This window comes from Microcebus murinus, chromosome 9 (genome assembly GCF_040939455.1).
Source record: "Microcebus murinus isolate Inina chromosome 9, M.murinus_Inina_mat1.0, whole genome shotgun sequence".
NCBI classification, from domain to species: Eukaryota; Metazoa; Chordata; class Mammalia; order Primates; family Cheirogaleidae; genus Microcebus; species Microcebus murinus.
The window spans coordinates 50,796,554-50,816,946 of record NC_134112.1 but is presented as its reverse complement, the minus strand read 5'-3'; the positions used below and the strand labels follow the sequence as shown (position 1 = coordinate 50,816,946).

The 20,393-nt window shown below is 38.2% G+C and overlaps 1 protein-coding gene across 3 annotated transcripts in view; it reads right to left on the bottom strand.

The window, feature by feature from the left end:
• The window catches only part of ABCB4 (ATP binding cassette subfamily B member 4), a 65,576-nt gene that overhangs the window by 41,481 nt on the left and 3,702 nt on the right, over nucleotides 1–20,393 (bottom strand). For 2 of the 3 annotated variants that reach the window (XM_076006462.1, XM_020289811.2), the window contains exons 3-9: nucleotides 20,286–20,340; nucleotides 16,185–16,335; nucleotides 8,950–9,007; nucleotides 7,538–7,729; nucleotides 6,231–6,402; nucleotides 5,004–5,128; nucleotides 2,323–2,494 (exon numbers count right to left, since the gene is read on the bottom strand). In XM_076006462.1, coding sequence (XP_075862577.1) covers nucleotides 2,323–2,494; nucleotides 5,004–5,128; nucleotides 6,231–6,402; nucleotides 7,538–7,729; nucleotides 8,950–9,007; nucleotides 16,185–16,335; nucleotides 20,286–20,340 — 925 coding nt within the window. Of the gene's footprint in view, nucleotides 1–2,322; nucleotides 2,495–5,003; nucleotides 5,129–6,230; nucleotides 6,403–7,537; nucleotides 7,730–8,949; nucleotides 9,008–16,184; nucleotides 16,336–20,285; nucleotides 20,341–20,393 lie in introns of those variants that run through there. The other variant, XM_020289813.2, reaches the window with a different exon arrangement.

Below are 20,393 nucleotides of genomic sequence, written 5' to 3'. Positions count from 1 at the left end.
CCAGAATATAGCTTCAGGAATCTAGATTAGTAGCATAACTTAATGGAGGAAAACATAAATGAAAGAAATTATTCTTTTCTCTTGGAGCACAGTAAAACTTCTACATATAGTTTGGCTTTTCTCAAAAGATAGTAACACTTCACATACCCAAAACTCAAAAATCAGTCAAACATCTATCCCCTATTTGCAGTACAGATAAGGACCAGTAGGAAAGAAAAAAAAAAAATCAACCTCCACCAAAATAGAAGTGACAACGTGAATGCAATAGAGACCCTGCCCTTTTATGCAGAGGGCTTCCCTTGGATCCCTTTCCTGGGGACTGGCACTCTCAGCCCTACGGAGCAGTGTCACTGTCCACATACTCCAGTGAAGAAACTAGCAGCAGACAGGACCAACTCACCACAAAAGGTGAATAGCAAAGTCAGGATTCAACCTCCTGCCTTCATAAAACATCACTAGTAAATGAGGAAGCGAAGATAGGTGGAATGCTTCCAACCTGATGGCCAGAGAGGAGACAGAAGTGAGAAAAAAATAGACTCAGCAGTAATGCAAGCTCATCTGGCCAAACAGCCCTCAACCCCTCAGTGAAGTCTGAAGACATCACTATACGAAGCATTTTGAAAGTATTCATTTTCATAATGACCTTAAAGTCATCATCAAAGAGCCAAATTATGTTCAGTATCCTCTGTTTAGGAAGATTGGGAAGTGCCTGTTTTAAAAAATTGCTATTTAAATAGTTACATGTTGTTTTGATTGTCACTGACATGGAAAGATGATCACAAAATATTGCTAGTTTATAAAAAAGGTTACAAAAAGGTATACATAATATGATCCCATTTTGAAAGAAAAAATGTGTGTATATATAGAAAGTGATCTGGAAGATACACACTAAAATTATCATCAATTGTATATAAATTATTAGATTATAAGTAATTTTAATTTTAAAGATTCTGTATTCTAATCCTTTGTATAATTAGTATATATTACTATCATTATCAAAAAATGAAGCTATTTACATTTTGACAAAGAAAAACAGCCAGGTGTGGTGGCTCATGCCTATAATCCCAGTGCTTTGGAAGGGCAAGGCAGAAGGTTTGCTTGAGGTTAGAGTTTGAGACCAGCTTGAGCAACAATAGCAAGTTGCGACCTCTACAAAAAACTGAAAAATTAGCCAGGCATGATGACATGCACCTGTAGTCTCTGCTACTCAGGAGGTTGAGGCAGGTGGATCATTTGAGCCCAGGAGTTTGAGGTTGCAGTGAATTGTGATGATGCTACTTGTATGCTAACACAAGCAACAGAGTGAGACCCTGTTTCAAAAAAAAAAAATAGAGAGAGAGAGACACAGAAAGAAAAGCAAACTAACACAACTTCTCTTTCTGTATTTCAGATAGCTGATGTTTGTTTGTTTGTTTGTTTTTTAATTATTTTTATTTCAGGAAAATATGAGAGTACAAACATTTTGGTTACATTTTATATCTTTGCCTCTTCCTAGCAAGGGTTAGTGGTACGCTCCCCCCCCCCCCACTGCTCACTGCATCCCTCGGTTGTGAGTCTGCCCCCCCCCCATCCCTGGAGAACACCACCACCATTTGAGCACCACAGTGTTTATCAGTCAGTACCAAATGAATGTTTGTTTGTTTTTTGAGACAGAGTCTAGCTCTGTTGCCTGAGCTAGAGTGCCATGGTGTCAGCCTCGCTCACAGCAACCTCAAATTCCTGGGCTTAAGCAATTCTCCTCAGCCTCCCAAGTAGCTGGGACTACAGGTGTGCACCACCACACCCGGCTAATTTTTCTATTTTTAGTAGAGACGGGGTTTCACTCTTGCTCAAGCTGGTCTTGAACTCCTGAGCTCAGGTGATCCTCCTGCCTTGGCCTTCCAGAGTGATAGGATTACAGGCGTGAGCCACTGTGCCCCACCCTGATGTTTTAAGTAATGTAAATTTAATGTTCTCTTGTACAGTGACTTATCTATAATAATCATGTTTCCTTTATTATATAAGAAACTCAAGAGCAGAATAAAGATGGCTTCAATTCATATCTGTGCATTCATAAATTTATTCCATTCTTATTTCCTTTCATATGTTGTATATATTTCTCAAATGGTTTAACCGTGTGCTTTTTTTCTTGTCCACACTCATACTTATGCCTTGTATATTCTAGAAAGCAAGCTCTGCTCACAGGACAGAGCACAGATTCACCAAAAGACCAAAACCAATAATCATGCTCATCCTTCAAAGAGAAGGGATATGAAAGAAAAGAGATGGTAGATGGAGAAATAATCTATTCAGAGCCTTCATAAGTATTGGAAAACTACTTACTGTCATAGCATTTCCAATAGTATATTCTTTTGCTATCACTAGAGTGGATCCATACCAGAAGGCCAGTGCGTATGATGCATATATTAACAGGAAGGCGATGCCCATGGAAATGTTTGCTGAAATAGCTTTTTTAATTCCGATCTTTTTGGCATTTTCCAAATGTTTCTGATACCTACCAGAAAACAAGATGGGAAATGTTATAATGAAGAATAACAATACATAATCTGAGCCATGCTTACGTGCTATATAGTTGGAGGTTCAAGTAACAAAGTTATCAGGGTAATAAACCTATGCTAAGACCCAGCTTTCTGGGAGTTGAACCAATTCAGGATCAGCCAAGATTAGAACACATCCAAGCCTTCTCTTTACCAGTCTGGACCTATCTCTTTTGGTGTGTACCAAGCCAACCAATGCTCCTCTGGCTATTCCAGAATTGAAATCTCACCCCTGGAATATGGAAGAGCTTTCCCAACACCTTCATGGCTAGCATCACAAGTCAGGGTTAACATGGAAGGAGAAAAATCAAGCCAACCAAGAATTGATGGTAAACACTACTGGGCCTCTTAAACAGATTCTTAACTTAGGTCAATGTCTCTTCTCTGAAGAACAGAAAATCTCCCTCATACCCATGAGAGGAGGGACAGAAATTTTCCTCATTATTGTACACAAACCTGGGCTTCTCTCTTTGATTTTTTTCAACCAGGCTGACCTTCATCTTTTAAGCCAGCTACAAGATTATAAAGTGGTCACTCCCTAAGGGACATTGGTTTTTACTCAGTTTTTCTAAATTTTATTTTCATTATCTGTAAAATGGAGTTAATAATGCCTGCCTTGCAAGATAACTGTGAGGTGGATAGATAATTATAGAAAGTAGTTAGTACAGTAGCTGATAAATAGTTGACAAACTTGGCAATCCCTATTCCTAGTATTACGACTGTATTTGTCTTAGATTTTCATTTCTTCTCGAATTTTGCCCATTCTATTGCTATCACATTTTTGAATAGTAATTCAAATGCATATTACCGGCTGCTTGAATTTGATATAGTTACAAATACCTAAAATGGTTCTGTTAAATTACAATATTTTTTGCCTCAAATTAAATTAAATCTACTTTTGCAAGCTTTACCCAAAGAGTGTGTAAAATTTAATTTGGGTTCCCTGAAATTGAGAAAAAAAATAATCCAGCAGATATGTAAGGAGACTTTGGGGGGGAAAGATAACACAAATTGGGGTGTTTGTCTTTGTATCCAAAAAAGCAACACCACCATTTTTTTTTTAATAGTTTGACTACATGTTATGGGAATTGATTAATTTTTAAAAAATACATTCTGCCACCAAGATGTTTGTCTCTTTCGTTACATAAAGCACTCGGCTCTTCAGAGTGCCCTCCTGCGTGTTGGGCGCTGCGTTCACGGAGCAGAGCCGCACCTCTGTGGAGACAGCCAGCATGCGGCGACCAGCGCTGCGGTTACTCCTGTGTGGCTGGGCCCCAAGGCGTGTGCAGGAAGATTTACGCCTGCCCCAGTGTGACACAAGGCTCCAGCGACAGCAGTGGACGTGTTGTAATTACCTTCACTGAGTCAGCTTGCTTACCGGGGCTAATGGAGCGGCACTGATTACACTGACATCCTGAGGTCCACCTGAGGGTTAGTGTGGTCTGTGTGGACTATTGTGTACAGGAAGCAGCAGTGAGAGAGAAAAAAGGAAGAGGTTAGAGAACCAGAAACATGTTGGCTTTGAAGAGGGATTAAGGAATAGAAAAGTAGAAAATGAACTGGAGGGGATTAAGGAAACTTTGTTTTTAATGCTGGACAATTTCCAGGCAATTTTTATTTCAAAGAGTTGGGGGTATCAGGAGTTCTGTAGAACAGCCAAAGAAAACACTTCACATGGAATCACACCTCAACTATATTAGGGAATATTACTATTTAAATAAAACATTAAATATTAATACATGTACAGAAAGCAGAATAGCTTTTTTCATGGGTGAATACTTCTCTCCAAGCTCACTGAGATGTACACATTAGGTATGTGTACACAGCTTTTCATATGTCCATGTCAATTATACCTCAATAAACTTTTTTTTTTTTTTTAAAGCAATTGCCCAGGGTCTCAAGCACAGGGCCATAAAGAAGAGCTTACAACATGCCTCCAGAGGCTTGTAAGTTTGCCAGGCTTATCCTGGACCATTAAGGCCAAAAGTCAGAGGCCAAGATGGGAAGCCTTGCCTCATCCTTATGGGGGACCTACCTGGCCCCGCAGAGAATCCTGGGCTATAACTGGGAGGTCCACATACCCTTATGTTTTTGTCTTATGTATTCTAGTTCATGGTAATTAAAAGAGTAAAAAATAAAATAAAATATTTTGATAACTATTCTTTAATATAATTGGTTTCCTTTGTAACCCTATATAATTTGTCCTATGCATTTAAAAACATTATTCTAAGAAGGGAGTCCATTTGTGTTATCAGATGGCCAAAGGAGTCCATGGAACATAAAAGGTTAAGAACCCTGCTTTATAGCCTGACATTAAACTGCAGCCATCAGTAAACGGTGCTTATATTTTGTGGGGGGAAGGGTTAATATTAGGAAAGGGAAAGTAATAAACACATACCGCAAAAGAATGAGCAACAAAATATAAAAGTGTGTTCTTTGCACTAGTGGACAAAGAACCTTCCTGACCTTTCCAGCTCTTTGTTCTGGCCCCCGAAAGCTATCACGGTCTTGATCGCCCCTAGAGCCTCTTCTGCCACGGCACCTGCTTTTGCATATGCAGCTAGTTCTTTGTCACTAAATGTCGAGAGTATCTGGACAAAAAAGAAACAGTAATGTTGTATGGGGAGAAAAGTTAAAAGACAGTCTGGTCAACTCCTGGGGAGAAAAGTTAAAAGACAGTCTGATCAACTCTTGGGGAGAAAAGTTAAAGGACAGTCTGGTCAACCCTTTAACCTACTTTTTCTTTCCAAATCTTATCCTTTACCAAATGTTAAAGTCAGGCAGCAAATGACAAGCAGTGTACTAGATCCAATGGCTGCTTCTACCTCCTACAAAGGCTAGATCTGATCCACCCTGGTGACAGACTCCCCAAGAACAGTGGGGGTGAGGGGGGGTGGAAATCTACACATAATTCTCTCAATAGCATTTTTGGCAGTACTGTCAAGTTCCACACCTACTGTTTTTCTCTGTTAACTGTAAGGTAAAATAAAATAAAACTTTACTGCTTTGAAAGGATTTACCACCTTTTCCTTTATTGTGTCACAATTATTAATTACTATAAAAATAATACTTCCAGACCTACTCAGGCACATTCTGTTTAGCTACTCTAGTAAGATAGCCTAACAAGATGTTTCAGGAGAAAAATAAAGGAAGAATCAAAACAAAAGAGATACAAGTAGTTCGCTAAATCATCAACCTCAGAATGAGCAAAAATTGCCAGTAAAATTACTCAGTTTTGAAGTGTTGGCTAAAGTAGAGAAGGTTTTCTATATTTCATTGCAAGGCAAAACTGGCAGAGTGCCACTTGACTATACAAGTAACAATTAGAAACAAATAGTACAAATAATTTAAAAATCTTATGTTCATGTAATATTTGGGAGAATGATATATTTTAAAATTGTGTTTTCCTAAATAAGGACATAACCCTACATGTCATTTAAACTACTATTAATACTATGCCAAAATGATTTACCCAGAGAAATAAGAGCAGTGCCAGACACCTGTATTTGAGGTAAGAACTGTGAAATTGTGAATCGTGTTAAAAATTAATTTCCTTACCATGTTAACAACATGCTTCTGGATGTGGTTTCAACTGATGTTTAACACAGATCTGTATAAGTACCAGACTCCTGCATATTAAAAATGACTGTATGTGGAGGTTAACACACAGGAAAATGCCCAGGTTTCACATACCTTTGCCCAAACGGCTGCAGATAGTCCCAGGATTGGGCTGATGGCCATTATCACAAGGGTGAGTTTCCATCCTCTAATGAACCCCACTATAAATCCTGCAAAAAACGTGGCTACTGCTTGAAAGAACATTCCAACCTTGTCACCAATTCCTTCACTGATTTTGGAGATGTCACTAAAAAAGATCATACTTAAATGGTTACAGGCAGGAGGTCTTCAGTCGAAAAGATGAAGTAGACATCTAACAAACACACAGACAAGTAAAACTTGTTCATACTACTGTAAGCCTTTTTCAGAGTCTTAGCCTCTTTAATATTTTCCCCACCGAAATACTAAACAGAAAAAGAAATTCAGAATTAGTTATGCTTCTAAGAAGTTAGTATCATTAAAGTTGATACTATTAAATGAGTCAATCCTATAAGAGAAGCACTATCATTTTGAGTACATTTATTCAAAAGCAGGAGTTAGGAAGAGCATTGCAATGGTAATAGGGAACGGTAACAGGGAAGTATTACTGAATGTCCTATTATATGGAAGTAATAGGGAAGATGTCTTTGCTTCTATCCTTGTCCTTATTCTCAACCCTGTCTCTTCTCAACATAGCAGCCAGTGCGTGATCCTTTGAAAATAAAGTCTGACCATGTTATTGCTCAGCTCAAAAACTTCTAATGGTTGCCATTTCACTCAATGATAGCTGAAGTCCTAACCAAGGCTTACAAGGCCTTATATGCCTTGATCTTCCCTTCTTTTTTGACATCATTTGCTCACTATGCCCTTGCCAGCCCTCTCAGTCAGAAAAAGTTTATCATCTGTCTCCCCCTACTGGAATGTGAACACCAAAAAGACAGAGATCTTTGCTGATACATCACAAACACCTAGAATGGTTCTTTGCACATAACAGGCCCCTGAGTATTTGTTGAGTAAGTAAAGAGTCAACAGTTACTAACGCAAGCCTCTTTGTGAATTAGTTCCATCATTTATTCATTCATTCCCCATCTTTATTGAGAGCCTAGTCCCTGTCAGGCCCTCTAGTAGTAAGCTCCATGAGAAACAAACAAGTGTAAGATGTGAACTCAGTCCTCAAATGAACCTACTATATAAATTGGGGGCAAGCTAACAGATACGGAAAACACATGGTGGCACAGGCTGTAGATGCTGCTAGAGCTGACTGTCACATGATCCATTTCTAATATATATCAAATGCTTAAGCTAGTTTTTTTTTTTTTTTTTTCATTTAAAATCTTCCTTTGACAAATTTTCACAGAGTGGTTCATTTCTTTATGAAAGTGTGACATTAACAATACACTTACTCTGTTAGACGTGTATTGAGTTCAGCGATGTCATTGATGTCAAACCAGCCTATTTCCTGTCGTAGAATAGCATGAAAAAACTTTTGCCTAATTTTCCTAATCTGTCGGCCAGCTGCCAAAGTCCAAAATGAAACTTGTATATAGGCAGCAACAAGAACTCCAGCACCTAATCCTGAGTAGTAATATGCGTATCTGGAAAACAATTAGAAAGGTTCTTTTAAATACTGTGCTTTATTCATCTCTGTCAGGAGAAATTCTCAGAACTGGGAATTAATCTGTATATTAAACTAATCACAAAGACTGTGTAGGACATTATAACAAATTCTAATTTACATACATTAATTTTTTTTTCTTTTCTTAAGTTATAAGATAAGCTGCATGATGGCAAATTTATGTATTTACTTGTACTATTAATATTAGCCAAAGAAAACATAAATGTTTGCTGTTAACTGCAAAAAAAAAAGAAGTTAATGGTTAATTTTTAACTAATATTGACAATTTATACATACAATTTAACTCTTCTTTCATAATTGTATTCTAGGTTTTCATATCATATTGTACTGAAAAGTTCACTACTATTCACATACTGCAAATAAAAGAATAAACAAATTGAACATGTGAATTGGTTCTTAGTGTAAGTTTTTCCATATTCTTTTTAAATATTTTTCATATTTTTTTATACAAAGAACCAAAAAAACTTCTTCCTAGTTCTCAGAATTTGGAAACATTTTTTTAAAATATGATAAAATGTCATGAATTCAAACTAATTTGAAAGGAAGGTTTAACTAAATTAGTAGAAAGTTAGTATCTTTAAAAATAATAAATATACTTCAATACTTTAAATATATTTTAAACCTAATTTTATGAAATGTTTTCAGATAGAAGCCTTTCAGGCCTGCTTTTGCATACTGATAGCACTCATTATAATCAGCAATTAGTTGACATACAATCATACAAACATTATGTTATAGGCTTTTGAGACTTCATTGAGAAGACTAAAGTAGGGAGAAATGCTATCAATGGCATTACTAGATCAGCTGACAAAATTGGAATACAGATGGTATAGTAGATAAAAGTATAGTATCAATTAAATTTACTGAAGTTGACAACTTCACTGTGGTTATGTAAGAAAATATCATTGTTTTTAGGAACCATACTGCAATAAAGGACCATGATGTATGCACCTTATTTTAACTTGGGGGCTTAGGGACACAAATGATAACAATAGGTGAATCTGGGTAAAGAATATAAGTGCTCTTTGTATGTTCTTACAACTCTGTAGTTTGAATTATTTTCAAATGAAACATTAAAAAAGTACAACACATATATACATATATATATATATGTATGTGTATATGGGTATATATATATATATATATATATATATATACATATATATATATCTTAATTACCTAGTCATTTCTTCTTCCAGAAATCTGCTTGGATTTAGCAGTGACAATGAAAAATTCACTAAATAAAAACAAAACAAAACAAAAATGAAACATTTTAAAGAGACTGAACTATTAATAGTGAGAAATAAAAATAAAGCTTCCTAAGCTTCTCAACTGACTGAACAAACCCCATCTTGCCCAAGGGGACCCCAAAGAAACCTTAACACTGAGTTCCCAGCCATGATGGGATAGGAAGTTGGACACGCCTTGTTATACCCCCTCCTTCCCCAACCACCATTAGGCTTTCTCCCCTGAGGGTTAAACAGAAACCAGCCCTTTGGAAAGACTTGCTCCACTGCTGTTTCAACCAACCTCATGACTACATCTCCCTTTTTGTGGTTTTGGCACAACTGGCCAGTGTTCCTTCCTGATAAAAGACCACCAACCATGGAGTGGTTCTGGCCAGTCTATGGAGGATGACTGGTGAGGGTTTTCATGAACTCTGCTTTACCTTTCAACATCAGAGGGCTGAAAACTCCATCCTTGGATCATGCTAACACCACCATTTTTTGAACATGGGTCTCATGGAAGGGTATGAAGCTCAGTTATGCACATGTATATTTCTCCTTCCATAAACACCTATCACACCTCCTATAGCTTATTAAATACATATATGTGGCCATCCTGCTCAACATAAATTCCTGTTCTCTTTACCATTCCCTAAAAGTGCTTGCTTTTGGCTTCCAGCCATAGGCTATGTTTCTTGGCATGCAAGATGGCCAGCCTGCAAGCTGTAACCCTTTATGAGAAATAAAATTTTCCTTTCCAAATGTATAAACCTCATCATTCTTCAGTGGACAATAAAAGATTAGTTAAGAATTTAAATACATGAAAGCAAGATGATGCTTTATTTAAGGTTCTCTTTAAAAATTGCTGTTTTATTTTCAAACTCAAGTGCCCTCTTTTTACTTTGCTCAAGTAAAGAGTCCAAGGGTTTAGTTATGGGTCTTCAAGGGCCCAGATGGGGGAAAATAAGCCCTCCCTGGGTCTCTCTCATCCTAGCAGTCTCAGCCTTTCGCAAGGCAGCTTCCTAAGGCAGCACAGAGGAGCTGATGAAGGGACAGGGGAGCCATAAGCACACAGCAGGCAGAACAGGGAAATAGTTAAAATAGAAAACACAAAATTTAAAGGGAATTTTTTTTTTCTTGGTGGCTCAAAACACTTTACTGATACTTGCGTCTGTATATATTTTTATATCTGTGTGCTTTTCCTTTATGTGTCTCCTATGACATAATATAGGAGAGGCTAAATTATATCCATGGCAAAGGAGGAAAAACCAGACAGAAGAGAACAAGTTGCTCAATGGCAAGGTAGTGGATCACTGACAGCCAACATCCTGAATTCCACGTCTTATATTTTGGTATTTTTACCAGAGTTCTGGCAGTATTGGTTGGAAGGAAATACATTGTTTATTAATTTGAGCTAATTTGATAAAAATATCAAGGTACCTTTCCTAGTTTCCATGTTTTAATAATAGCTAGCATTTATTCTATCCCAAGCATTGTTCTGAACACCTTAGATGTGTTGATTCACTTAATTCTCTTATGAAGGAGGACTATTTTACAAATCCTCATTTTACAGAAGAGGAAACTGAGGCACAGAGAAATAAATTACCCAAAGTTGCACAGCTAGCAAGTGGCAGAGCTGAAAGTCAGCCCGGGCAGTTCGGCCTGTGCTCATAACACTGAACTATACTGATTGATTCATGTGGTAAGGACTTATTTTTACTTTTTTAAGAATACAAAGTGAAAAAATTAAAAAAAAACAAAACAAAACCCAGCCTATACCTACTGCATTCACAAAACAACAGCATAAAATATCACCATAGCATTGTTGAGAAAACACACCAGGGTAGGTATTTCCCATTTCCTATGATCCTAGGAGAGAAACGGGTCTATCTTTGTTCCTTTATCATGTGCAAACAGCCCAGTGGTCATGTTTTCTGGATGCCGTGTATCCTTCTTATCTTTTTCCAAAGTGGAGATAAGGTTGAAATTTATTTAAAACTCAAACTACTGTCAGAATCAATTGCCAGGTATGTGGCTCCAATTGTGGCATAATTTTTCCCTCAGGATTATAATTTCTACTGATATTTACAGTGAAATGCTTCTGATTATTTTTTGAGACAGAGTCTCGCTCTGTCACCCCAGGTAGAGTGCAGTGGCTTTATCATAGCTCACTGCAACCTCAAACTCCTCGGCTCAAGTGATCCTCCTTCCTCAGCTTCCCAAGTAGCTGGCACTATAGGCAAGTGTCACCATACCTGGTTACTTTTTCTATTTTTTGTAGAGATCACAGGATCTCACTCTTCCTCAGGCTGGTCTGCAACTCCCAACCTCAAGCAATCCCCATGCCTTGGCCTCCCAGAGGTGTAAGCCACAGTGCCCGGCCATGTTTCTGATTATTAATCTAACTCTTTATCAGCTATCAGACCTGTGAGGAGTCATACCCTATTTTACTTCTCTTTTTATCAGTTCAGTTCTGTGTGCTCATTTCCTTCCTGAGGTCTTAAATATGGCAAATTGGAACTGTGTTTGGAACTAGAGGCAGGCAAGCTATTCTAAAGTCGTGGTATTTGTAAAAATCATTGTCATTTTCTATTTCCCTGAGTGTGGAAAATGGTAAAATCTTAAATGTTTTTTTTTTTCTCTTCTAATATCTACCACAAACTTTTCCATTCTCTTAATGAGGATATCATAACTCAAATTAAACCCCCCCACACACTAGGAAATAAAAGAATCCATGGGCATTTCAGGTTTGACCTGTTCCTTTCTTGGTGTCCAGGCCAAAAATGGGAATCGAGTGCTGGCGTCATGACCCAAGGAGTCCCTGAGCCCCCAGGAAACTCAGAGTTTCTTTTGCCTGTGACAAAGGTAAGACAAATGTGTGTTGGTGTATTCCCCAACAGTCATGGGACTCTAGATCTGGAAAGGGCCTACACTTGTTCTGCCTACACCTGTCAGTCTCATAAACAATCTCCAAGTAGTCAATTGGTTTGGTGGTTCTCAATGCTGTTTGCCCTTTAGAATCACATGGGGAGCTTTAAAAATACAGATGCCCAGGCTCCACTGAAGCCCAATTCATCCAGAACCTTTGGCTGAGTCCAGAGCATCATATTTTTTAAAAGCACCCCAGGTGATTCTAACATGCCAGGAAGGAGAACTCCCCCTCCAGTCCATCTGAATGCCTCCTATGACAAGGAACTATACAACTGCTCAGCACAAAACAAAGAGCTGGTGTTTGTTCAGGCACTTTAGACAGCATGGACAGTTAATTAAGGTAACTCAGGTCTCAAAAATGCCTTTTCATCCTCAACTATGAAGCAACACAAGGACATACAGGGTACAACAATTTTCCCACAGAGTTTTCTAGATTATTACAGTTACATAGACCTGGCATAAAGATATCAAGTTCTTAGCCGGGCGCGGTGGCTCACGCCTGTAATCCTAGCACTCTGGGAGGCTGAGGCGGGCGGATTGCTCGAGGTCAGGAGTTCGAAACCAGCCTGAGCAAGAGCGAGACCCCGTCTCTACTATAAATAGAAATAAATTAATTGGCCAACTAATATATATATAAAATTAGCCGGGCATGGTGGCGCATGCCTGTAGTCCCAGCTACTTGGGAGGCTGAGGCAGCAGGATTGCTTGAGCCAGGAGTTTGAGGTTGCTGTGAGCTAGGCTGACGCCACGGCACTCACTCTAGCCTGGGCAACAAGCGAGACTCTGTCTCAAAAAAAAAAAAAAAAAAAAAAAAAAAAAAAAGATATCAAGTTCTTGATGCTCTGCAGAGAAACTTTTTTCTATGACTGTGTCCTTAAGATTTTGGATGCAGAATGTTTTGTGCATAGTTTCTGCACAACTGAATCATTGTGAGGGAACAACTCTGTCATGGAGTAGCTTTATTCTGTTGACAAGGACGGGCTCTGTTCACAATAAGTCATTGTCAGACCCTCTTGTAATTTAAACCGTTTTTTCTTCTAACATTCTCTTTTCATTTGGCTCCCATTAAGTCTAGCTCTCCAAGAATCCAGCAATTCTAAAGAACAGACTCTAAATAAACATCTCCTGGGACCTCAGCTATGTACTTTATCTGTCCCCCAACACCCATGATTTTTATAAACTCTACAGTTCTAAACATATCAGCTAGTAGCCTGGACTTTGAGTAACCTTTAAAGATTTCATTTTTCTCCAAAGAGGTTTGAGAATATTATTCTTACAAACTACCAAAGAGTGAATATTGGAAATTCATAATATTTGAGCAACTTCCCATTCCAAATCCTCAAAGACAGCCATTAGGCTTAATGACAAATGTGGCTACAGAGGACCAAGGGTCACAAACAGGAGTGTTTATAATTTGGAGGTCACCGAAACCAAGCTGGCAACTGTTGTAAGTTTCTGTTTCTAGCAGTCACAGTAAGTGACTTGCTCGTGCCGTGCTCCAGAGAGACCTTGAATTTGGCCCTGAGCACAGTCCATGGCACCTGTGTGCCATGTCCAACTTCAAAACCATTTGGTTTCACAATTAGAAGTAAACAAAAACAAAAACAAAACAAAACGAACAAGCAAACTGCTCCAAATAATAAAGTTGTGGAATTTTCCTGGTGTTAGTAAAATAATTTTAAAAACCCCACAACTAATAAAATCAGTCCAAAAGAGAATGCATCTATGATAAGTGAGCTGTACTGTTTCAATCTGATTTTTAAAAAACTTTGTGATAAAATACATATAATATAAAATTTCCATCTTAACTATTTTTAAGTGCACAGTTCAGTAGTGTTGAGTATAGACACGCTGCTCTACAACCAATCTTGAGAACTTTTTCATCTTGCAACACTGAAACTCATATCCATTAAACAATACCTCCAATTCCCTCTCCTCCCAGCCCTTGCCAACCACCCTTCTACTTTCTCTTTCTGTGAATTTGACTACTCTAGATATCGCATGAAAGTGGAATCAAGCGGTATTTTTCTTTTTTTGACTGGCTTATTTTATTTAGCATGATGTTCTTAAGGTTCATCTATGTTGTAGCATGTGTCATAATTTCTTTCCCTTTTAAGGCTGAATAATATTCCATTGTATGTATATAATAGATTTTGTTTCTCCATTCATCCATTAATCTGATTTTTTTTTTTTTTTTTTTTTTTTTTTTGAGACAGAGTCTCGCTTTGTTGCCCAGGCTAGAGTGAGTGCCGTGGCGTCAGCCTAGCTCACAGCAACCTCAAACTCCTGGGCTCGAGCGATCCTTCTGCCTCAGCCTCCCTGGTAGCTGGGACTACAGGCATGTGCCACCATGCCCGGCTAATTTTTTTTATATATATATCAGTTGGCCAATTGATTTCTTTCTATTTATAGTAGAGACAGGGTCTCGCTCTTGCTCAGGCTGGTTTTGAACTCCTGACCTTGAGCAATCCGCCCGCCTCGGCCTCCCAAGAGCTAGGATTACAGGCGTGAGCCACAGCGCCCGGCCATTAATCTGATTTTTTAACCCTAAGTAGAAACCAATTTTTACCTGTACTCCATGTTTATTGCAGCACTATTTACAACAGCCAAGATTTGGAATCAACTTAAGCATCTATTAATGGATGAATGGATAAAGAAAGTATGGTACATATACACACGGGAATATTATTCAGGCATAAAAAGAATGAAATCTTGTCATTTGCAACAACATGGATGGAACTGGAGAATATTATATTAAGTGAAATAAGCCAGCCAAGCACAGAAAGACAAATCTTGCATGTCCTCACTCACGTGTGAGAGCTAAATATTAAAAACAATTGATTGTATGGAGACAGAGAGTAGAATGATGGTCACCAGAGGATGGTAAGTGGGGAGAGGAGAATAAAGTGAGGACGGTTAATGAGTGCAAAAATATAGTTAGATATTTAGATAGAATGAACAATATTGGATACACAACAAAGTGACTACAATCAACAAAAAGTTAGGCTATACCTTAAAATAGCCAAAAAAGTGGAATTGAAATGTTCCTAACCCAAAGAAATGACAAATGCTTGAGGTGACAGATACTTCAATTACCCTGATATGATTATTACACATTGTATACCAGTATCAAAAGTCACACATATCCTATAAAGATATACAACTATTATGTACCCTTAATAATTATTTAAATATACAAAGGACGCTTTTATTGGATTTCTAAAAGGCACTAATATTTATCAGTATTTATGTAAGCACATCCTATTGTATTAATCAAGCAATCATAGTCTCTTAGGAAATTACACTTAAGCCCTACAATGGTAACTAAATATATAGTTTTCAGTCAGTGAACACTGAAAGCTCTTACTGAATGCTACCTAAATCACGGAGTGTACATTTTCTCCAGTATCCTTGCTGCCTTTCCTTTACCAGTTTTGTAAAAATGTTCTGCTATCTGTGCACCAATAAAGCTTCACTCAATCTTTTCCAGCCTAGTGCCTAAAAGGTCTCCTAGAGGAACACAGCCTTCAGGCTTGGTAGAAAGTGTGGAAATCTTCCTTTCTATGTTGAATTTGGCTAATACGAAAACAACTATGTCCACTGGAACTCTGCTGCAATGCTGTTGCCAGGGACCCCTCTTAAAGATGACTTTATGGGGCTCCCCTGGCTCTTTGGTGATTATAGTCCTTTGGGTGACGTGCAAGGCATATAGCACGCCCATACTGAATCCATTCACTCTTTAGTGAAGTGTGATATCAACTTCCAGGCAATCTGGTTGACCCAAAAATTAGAGACAGAAAATGGGTATACATTTTTACAAAGAAGGAGGGGAGAGAAAAAAAGAAAACCCAGAAACAGATCTATAAGCTGAGCACCGCTAAGAAGTACTGCCATGTTATCTGATGGATTTTGAACCTTGTCAGTAGTTACTAATGGGGTGGACACTGCATAGATATACTCTGTATATTTCCACTGTCTGCAAGTAGAGTGACTTTCCTGCTCTATTGTATGCAAAGCTTCATGTGTATTTCCTTACTCTGTACTAAAAGTCAAACAATAGACATGTATTTCTTAAAATTTAATGAGTATTTGAAGAATTTTCTGAGAATTTTACAACTCCTTCTGTGATATCTAGATTCATCAGATGTTCACATCATTAAACAAGTAGATAATAAATAGCAAAATCAATTTCTAATCTTTTACCTAGTTAAAGAAATACTATTAATCGAAAAAAAAATCGAGAAAAAAAATTCTTACCTGGAATGGAGAAGTTTCCTGTAGTAGTAATGAATTTATCAGTCATTTCTCCAAACACTATCATCATTAGGGGAAGGCCTGAGCCGTGCGCTATGGCCATGATGGTACCCAAAGACATAAACAATTTATCTTGCCAATCAGAGTATCGAAACTGAAAAAGGGGGAAAAAAATAATACTTAACTGTGGAATGGAATTTCTTTTTCTATAATTATATGTTCTTTGAATTTTTACTTTAAGTCAGTACTTTTTTTTTTTTTTTTTTTTTTTGGAGACTGAGTCTTGCTCTGTTGCCTGGGTAGAATACAGTAGCATCATTATAGACCACTGCAACCTCAAACTCCTGGGCTCAAATGATCCTCCTGCCTCAGCCTCCCAAGTAGCTGGGACTGCAGGCATGCAACACCACATCTGGCTAATTTTTGTATTTTTTTTATAGAGACAAGGTCTCATTCTTGCTTAGGCTGGTCTCGAACTCCTGACCTCAAGTGATCCTCCTGCCTCAACCTCCCAAAGTGCTAGAATTACAGGTGTGAGCCACCGCACCTGGCCAGCACTTTTCTAACAGCTGCAGATGTATGTGTTAGAGAAGGAGAATTTCAACCCAAATCATTAACAGAATAATTTCATGATTCTATTTATTTTGTATTCTGTGAAGAAATCAATATAATTCTGTTTAATCAGTATCTGATTTGGGTGAATGTCCACAATATAATCAGAAAAGATTAAGGTTTGGTTCTATTAAGAAATATTATTTGATTTCCTAGAGCTCCTGGGGTAATAAATTAAGAATAGCTAAAGGTAGGTATTAACTTACACACACACACACACACACACACACACCATATCCTTTAAAACAGCATTCAGAATATTTCAGAGGGAGAATTAAAAATGGAAAATATAATAGATGCTGAGTTTTGAGGATAAGATCACTTTAAAAGGTTTAAGTTAGCTTTAAAATGGCAGCTTAGCAGTGAGGTGCAACAAACATTATGGAGTGTCCACATATGCATTTTAGGGAAGTCTTGCTCATGGAGATAATACTTACATAGAATCTGGAAGGATGAGAAAGAGTTAGCTGGAGAAGAATTGGGGAGTGTGGGGGAAGGAGGGGGTGTTCAGGCTTAGAACAGCAAGGTGACTAGAAGCTACATGGAGCACGTAAAAGTAACTCCTGGCAGTGGAATTTCTGAAGGTCACAGTACAAAGTGTGGGACACTATGTTAGAGAGAGGTACAGCAGGCCTGGTGGCGCACACTTGAGGATCTGGGACTTAGTGCTACCTTCAGAGTAGAAAGGTGGTGCCAGCTGTCACAGTGAAGCGCAGAACTCCCAAGAACTAACCATGAGATCAGTGTCATAACACTTCAAACGACTTTGATACTCACTCTTTTTAGTCCTTTCCATTGTCTCCCATTTTTCTCTCTAGTTTTGATGGACCCATCTATGGGTCTCTTTTTCTTTGTTCTTTTTCCTCCTCTGCCTTGTAGGCAACATCTTCCTTCTCTTAAGTTTCCATTTCCATAGCTTCCCCTCTGTCTCTTGCATCTCTCTTCACTTTTTAAACCTTTTACTCTGCCCATTTCCCCCACCCCCTTTGAGGACAGGGAATGATTGTCAGGAGAGTGGGTGATGAGTCAGGCTTGGCAGGGTGATGTCTCTGAGGGCTGAGGCTGAGTCAGACCGGGTCAATACCCTGGGTGAGTCTGAGCCCGCAAGCACATGGTGAGGAGGGGATGTGTGTGCAAACCATTCTCAAAGAGTTTCAAAAGTCTGGTTGGGGATCCAGGGTGAGGAGCAAATTCCATCATCAAACACACAGGGCAAGCAATGTACAAGAAGGAAAAAAAAAAGGCTCAGAAGCAGGTAGAGTTTGAAATGAAATAAGGGACACTGGTAAAGTCAAGAGTATATGGGTGTTGGGCGTGGTGGCTCACACCTGTGAGCCACCTGGAACTGCTGGAGGCTGAGGTGGGAGGATCTTTTGAAGTTAGGAGTTTGAGACCAGCCTGAGCAAAATGTGAGACCCCATTTCTACCAAAAATAGAAAAAAATTACTCAGGCATGGTGGCGCATGCAGCCTGTAGTCCCAGCTACGTGGGAGGCTGAGGCAGGACCATAGCTTGAGCCCAAAAGTTTGAGGTTGTAGTGAGCTGTGATGATGCCACTGCATTCTACTGGGGACAACAGAGTGAGATTCTGTCTCAAAAAACAAAAAAGAGAGCAAATGCGGAAGCATCCCTAAAAATTATTCCAAAAGGGACCAGTGTCCCCAAGATTCTTTTTTTAATTAAATTTTTTTTTTAATTTTCATTTTTTATGAGATAGAGTCTCACTATGTTGGTCTCCAAATCCTGAGCTCAAGTGATTCTCCCACCTCAGCATCCCGAGAAGCTGGGATTATAGGTGGGTGCCACCATGTCTGGCACCAAGGTTTATTTTTAGTGGCTCCTGGGGAAGGGAGACAGAGCAGTTGGGTCAGTCAGACACAGTTCAAAAGCACAGGGTCAGGTTGCCATGTAATATTCTCTTTATACTAGTTGAATACAACTTTACAGCCTCTTAGCTTAAATTTAAAGTTAGGTGAATTTCACAGTAACATTCTAAGTAAACCAAGACTTGTTTTCAGTGATTTTCAACAAAACAATGTATTTCTAATTCCTGTTAGAGCACAGTTTTATCCTAAACCTATTTCAGGACAAAAAATATCTATTCAGAGGTAGAATGAAGATTAAATTTCAATTTAGTTTCAACTAAAACTTTTAAATTCAAATGAAAATTATGTTTCTACTTTAAGGTTTATAGCATTCATATAATTTATATATATATATGTATATATATATATATGGTTTATTTTCTATAGGAGGCAGATTTAAAACCTATACATTAAACTAGATTAGTTTTATAAACAATTTATTCTCCAAAGCACTAAATTTTAAAAATATTCTTACTGTTACTGATACTTTTTTTTTTTTGAGACAGGGTCCCACTCTGTTCTCTGGGCTAGAGTGTAATGGCATCATCATAACTTACTGCAACCTCAAACTCTTGGGCTCAAGTGATCCTCCTGCCTCAGCCTCTCAAGTAACTGGGACTACAGGCATGTGCCACCATGCCTGGCTAATTTTTCTATTTTTTGTAGAGATGGGGGTCTCACTTTTGCTCAGGCTGGTCTCAAACTCCTGGCCTCAAGCAGTCCTCCTGCTTTGGCTCCTCAAAGTGCCAGGATTACAGGCATGAGCCATGGTGCCCAGCCTCTTACTGAGACTTTTTAAACAACAAACAAGCAAAAAACAAGAATAAGGGATAAGAGGACAAAAGAGGGGTTTGTGGTTACATGAGAAGTATGCAGCAATGTTCGAGAGCGTGGCTGTGTGGTGTCTTTTTATCCATTTAATTGCTAAGTTGGAGGTTTCAGCTGACATGCCATTTAATTTGCTATCAAATAATGCCTGTCACAGTTTGAAACACATCATAGTTACCAAAAATGGACAAATGCTTTCTTGAGCTGCCTCTCTGAGACATATTACAAATGAAAAACAGATTAGACTTTTTCCAGAAATATGTTGGCTTGCCTTGCACCAGCAGAAAAGCACTAAAAACTGTCTTAAGCATAGTCAGAATCCCTGTTACCTATATTTAGCCAATTTTCCTGGAAGCCAAATGTGAACACAGATTTCTTAATTATTTTAAAATTTCTGTAGTTAACAATTATCTTCTTTATGAGCAAGCCTATTTTAAGCTATACTTAGAGGGTGTATGTGTGAAGCAAATGCAGAGATATTTCCTGAAATTGGTGAGTTTGCATGATGCTGGTAACATAGATCTTATTTTCAATTTTCTGTATAACAGGAAATTGTTAGCTCTGCCCTGTGTCTTAGCCAGCCTGTCCAAGTCTTCTTTTATCATCCATCCTGAGAAGGGGGGGTATTAACTATCATAAGCCAACCCAAGACAGCACAGGTGCAGTTCCGGGCAGAATGGGATGATCTATAGTACTTGCCTGTAGACAATCTGAAAGTATTTGCTCTATAGCTGTTGATTTAAGATCCCAAATTTGAATGAAAGGCAAGTAGATTCACATTTAATATTTCACAGCTTACCAATGTTAATGGTGCAATCGAATTCACTTTCTTCATTTTTTTCCTGTCTTGGTTGCTGTAAAAAAATAAAATTGTTTGAATTTAAAACTGTTACGCACTGCTTAGCAG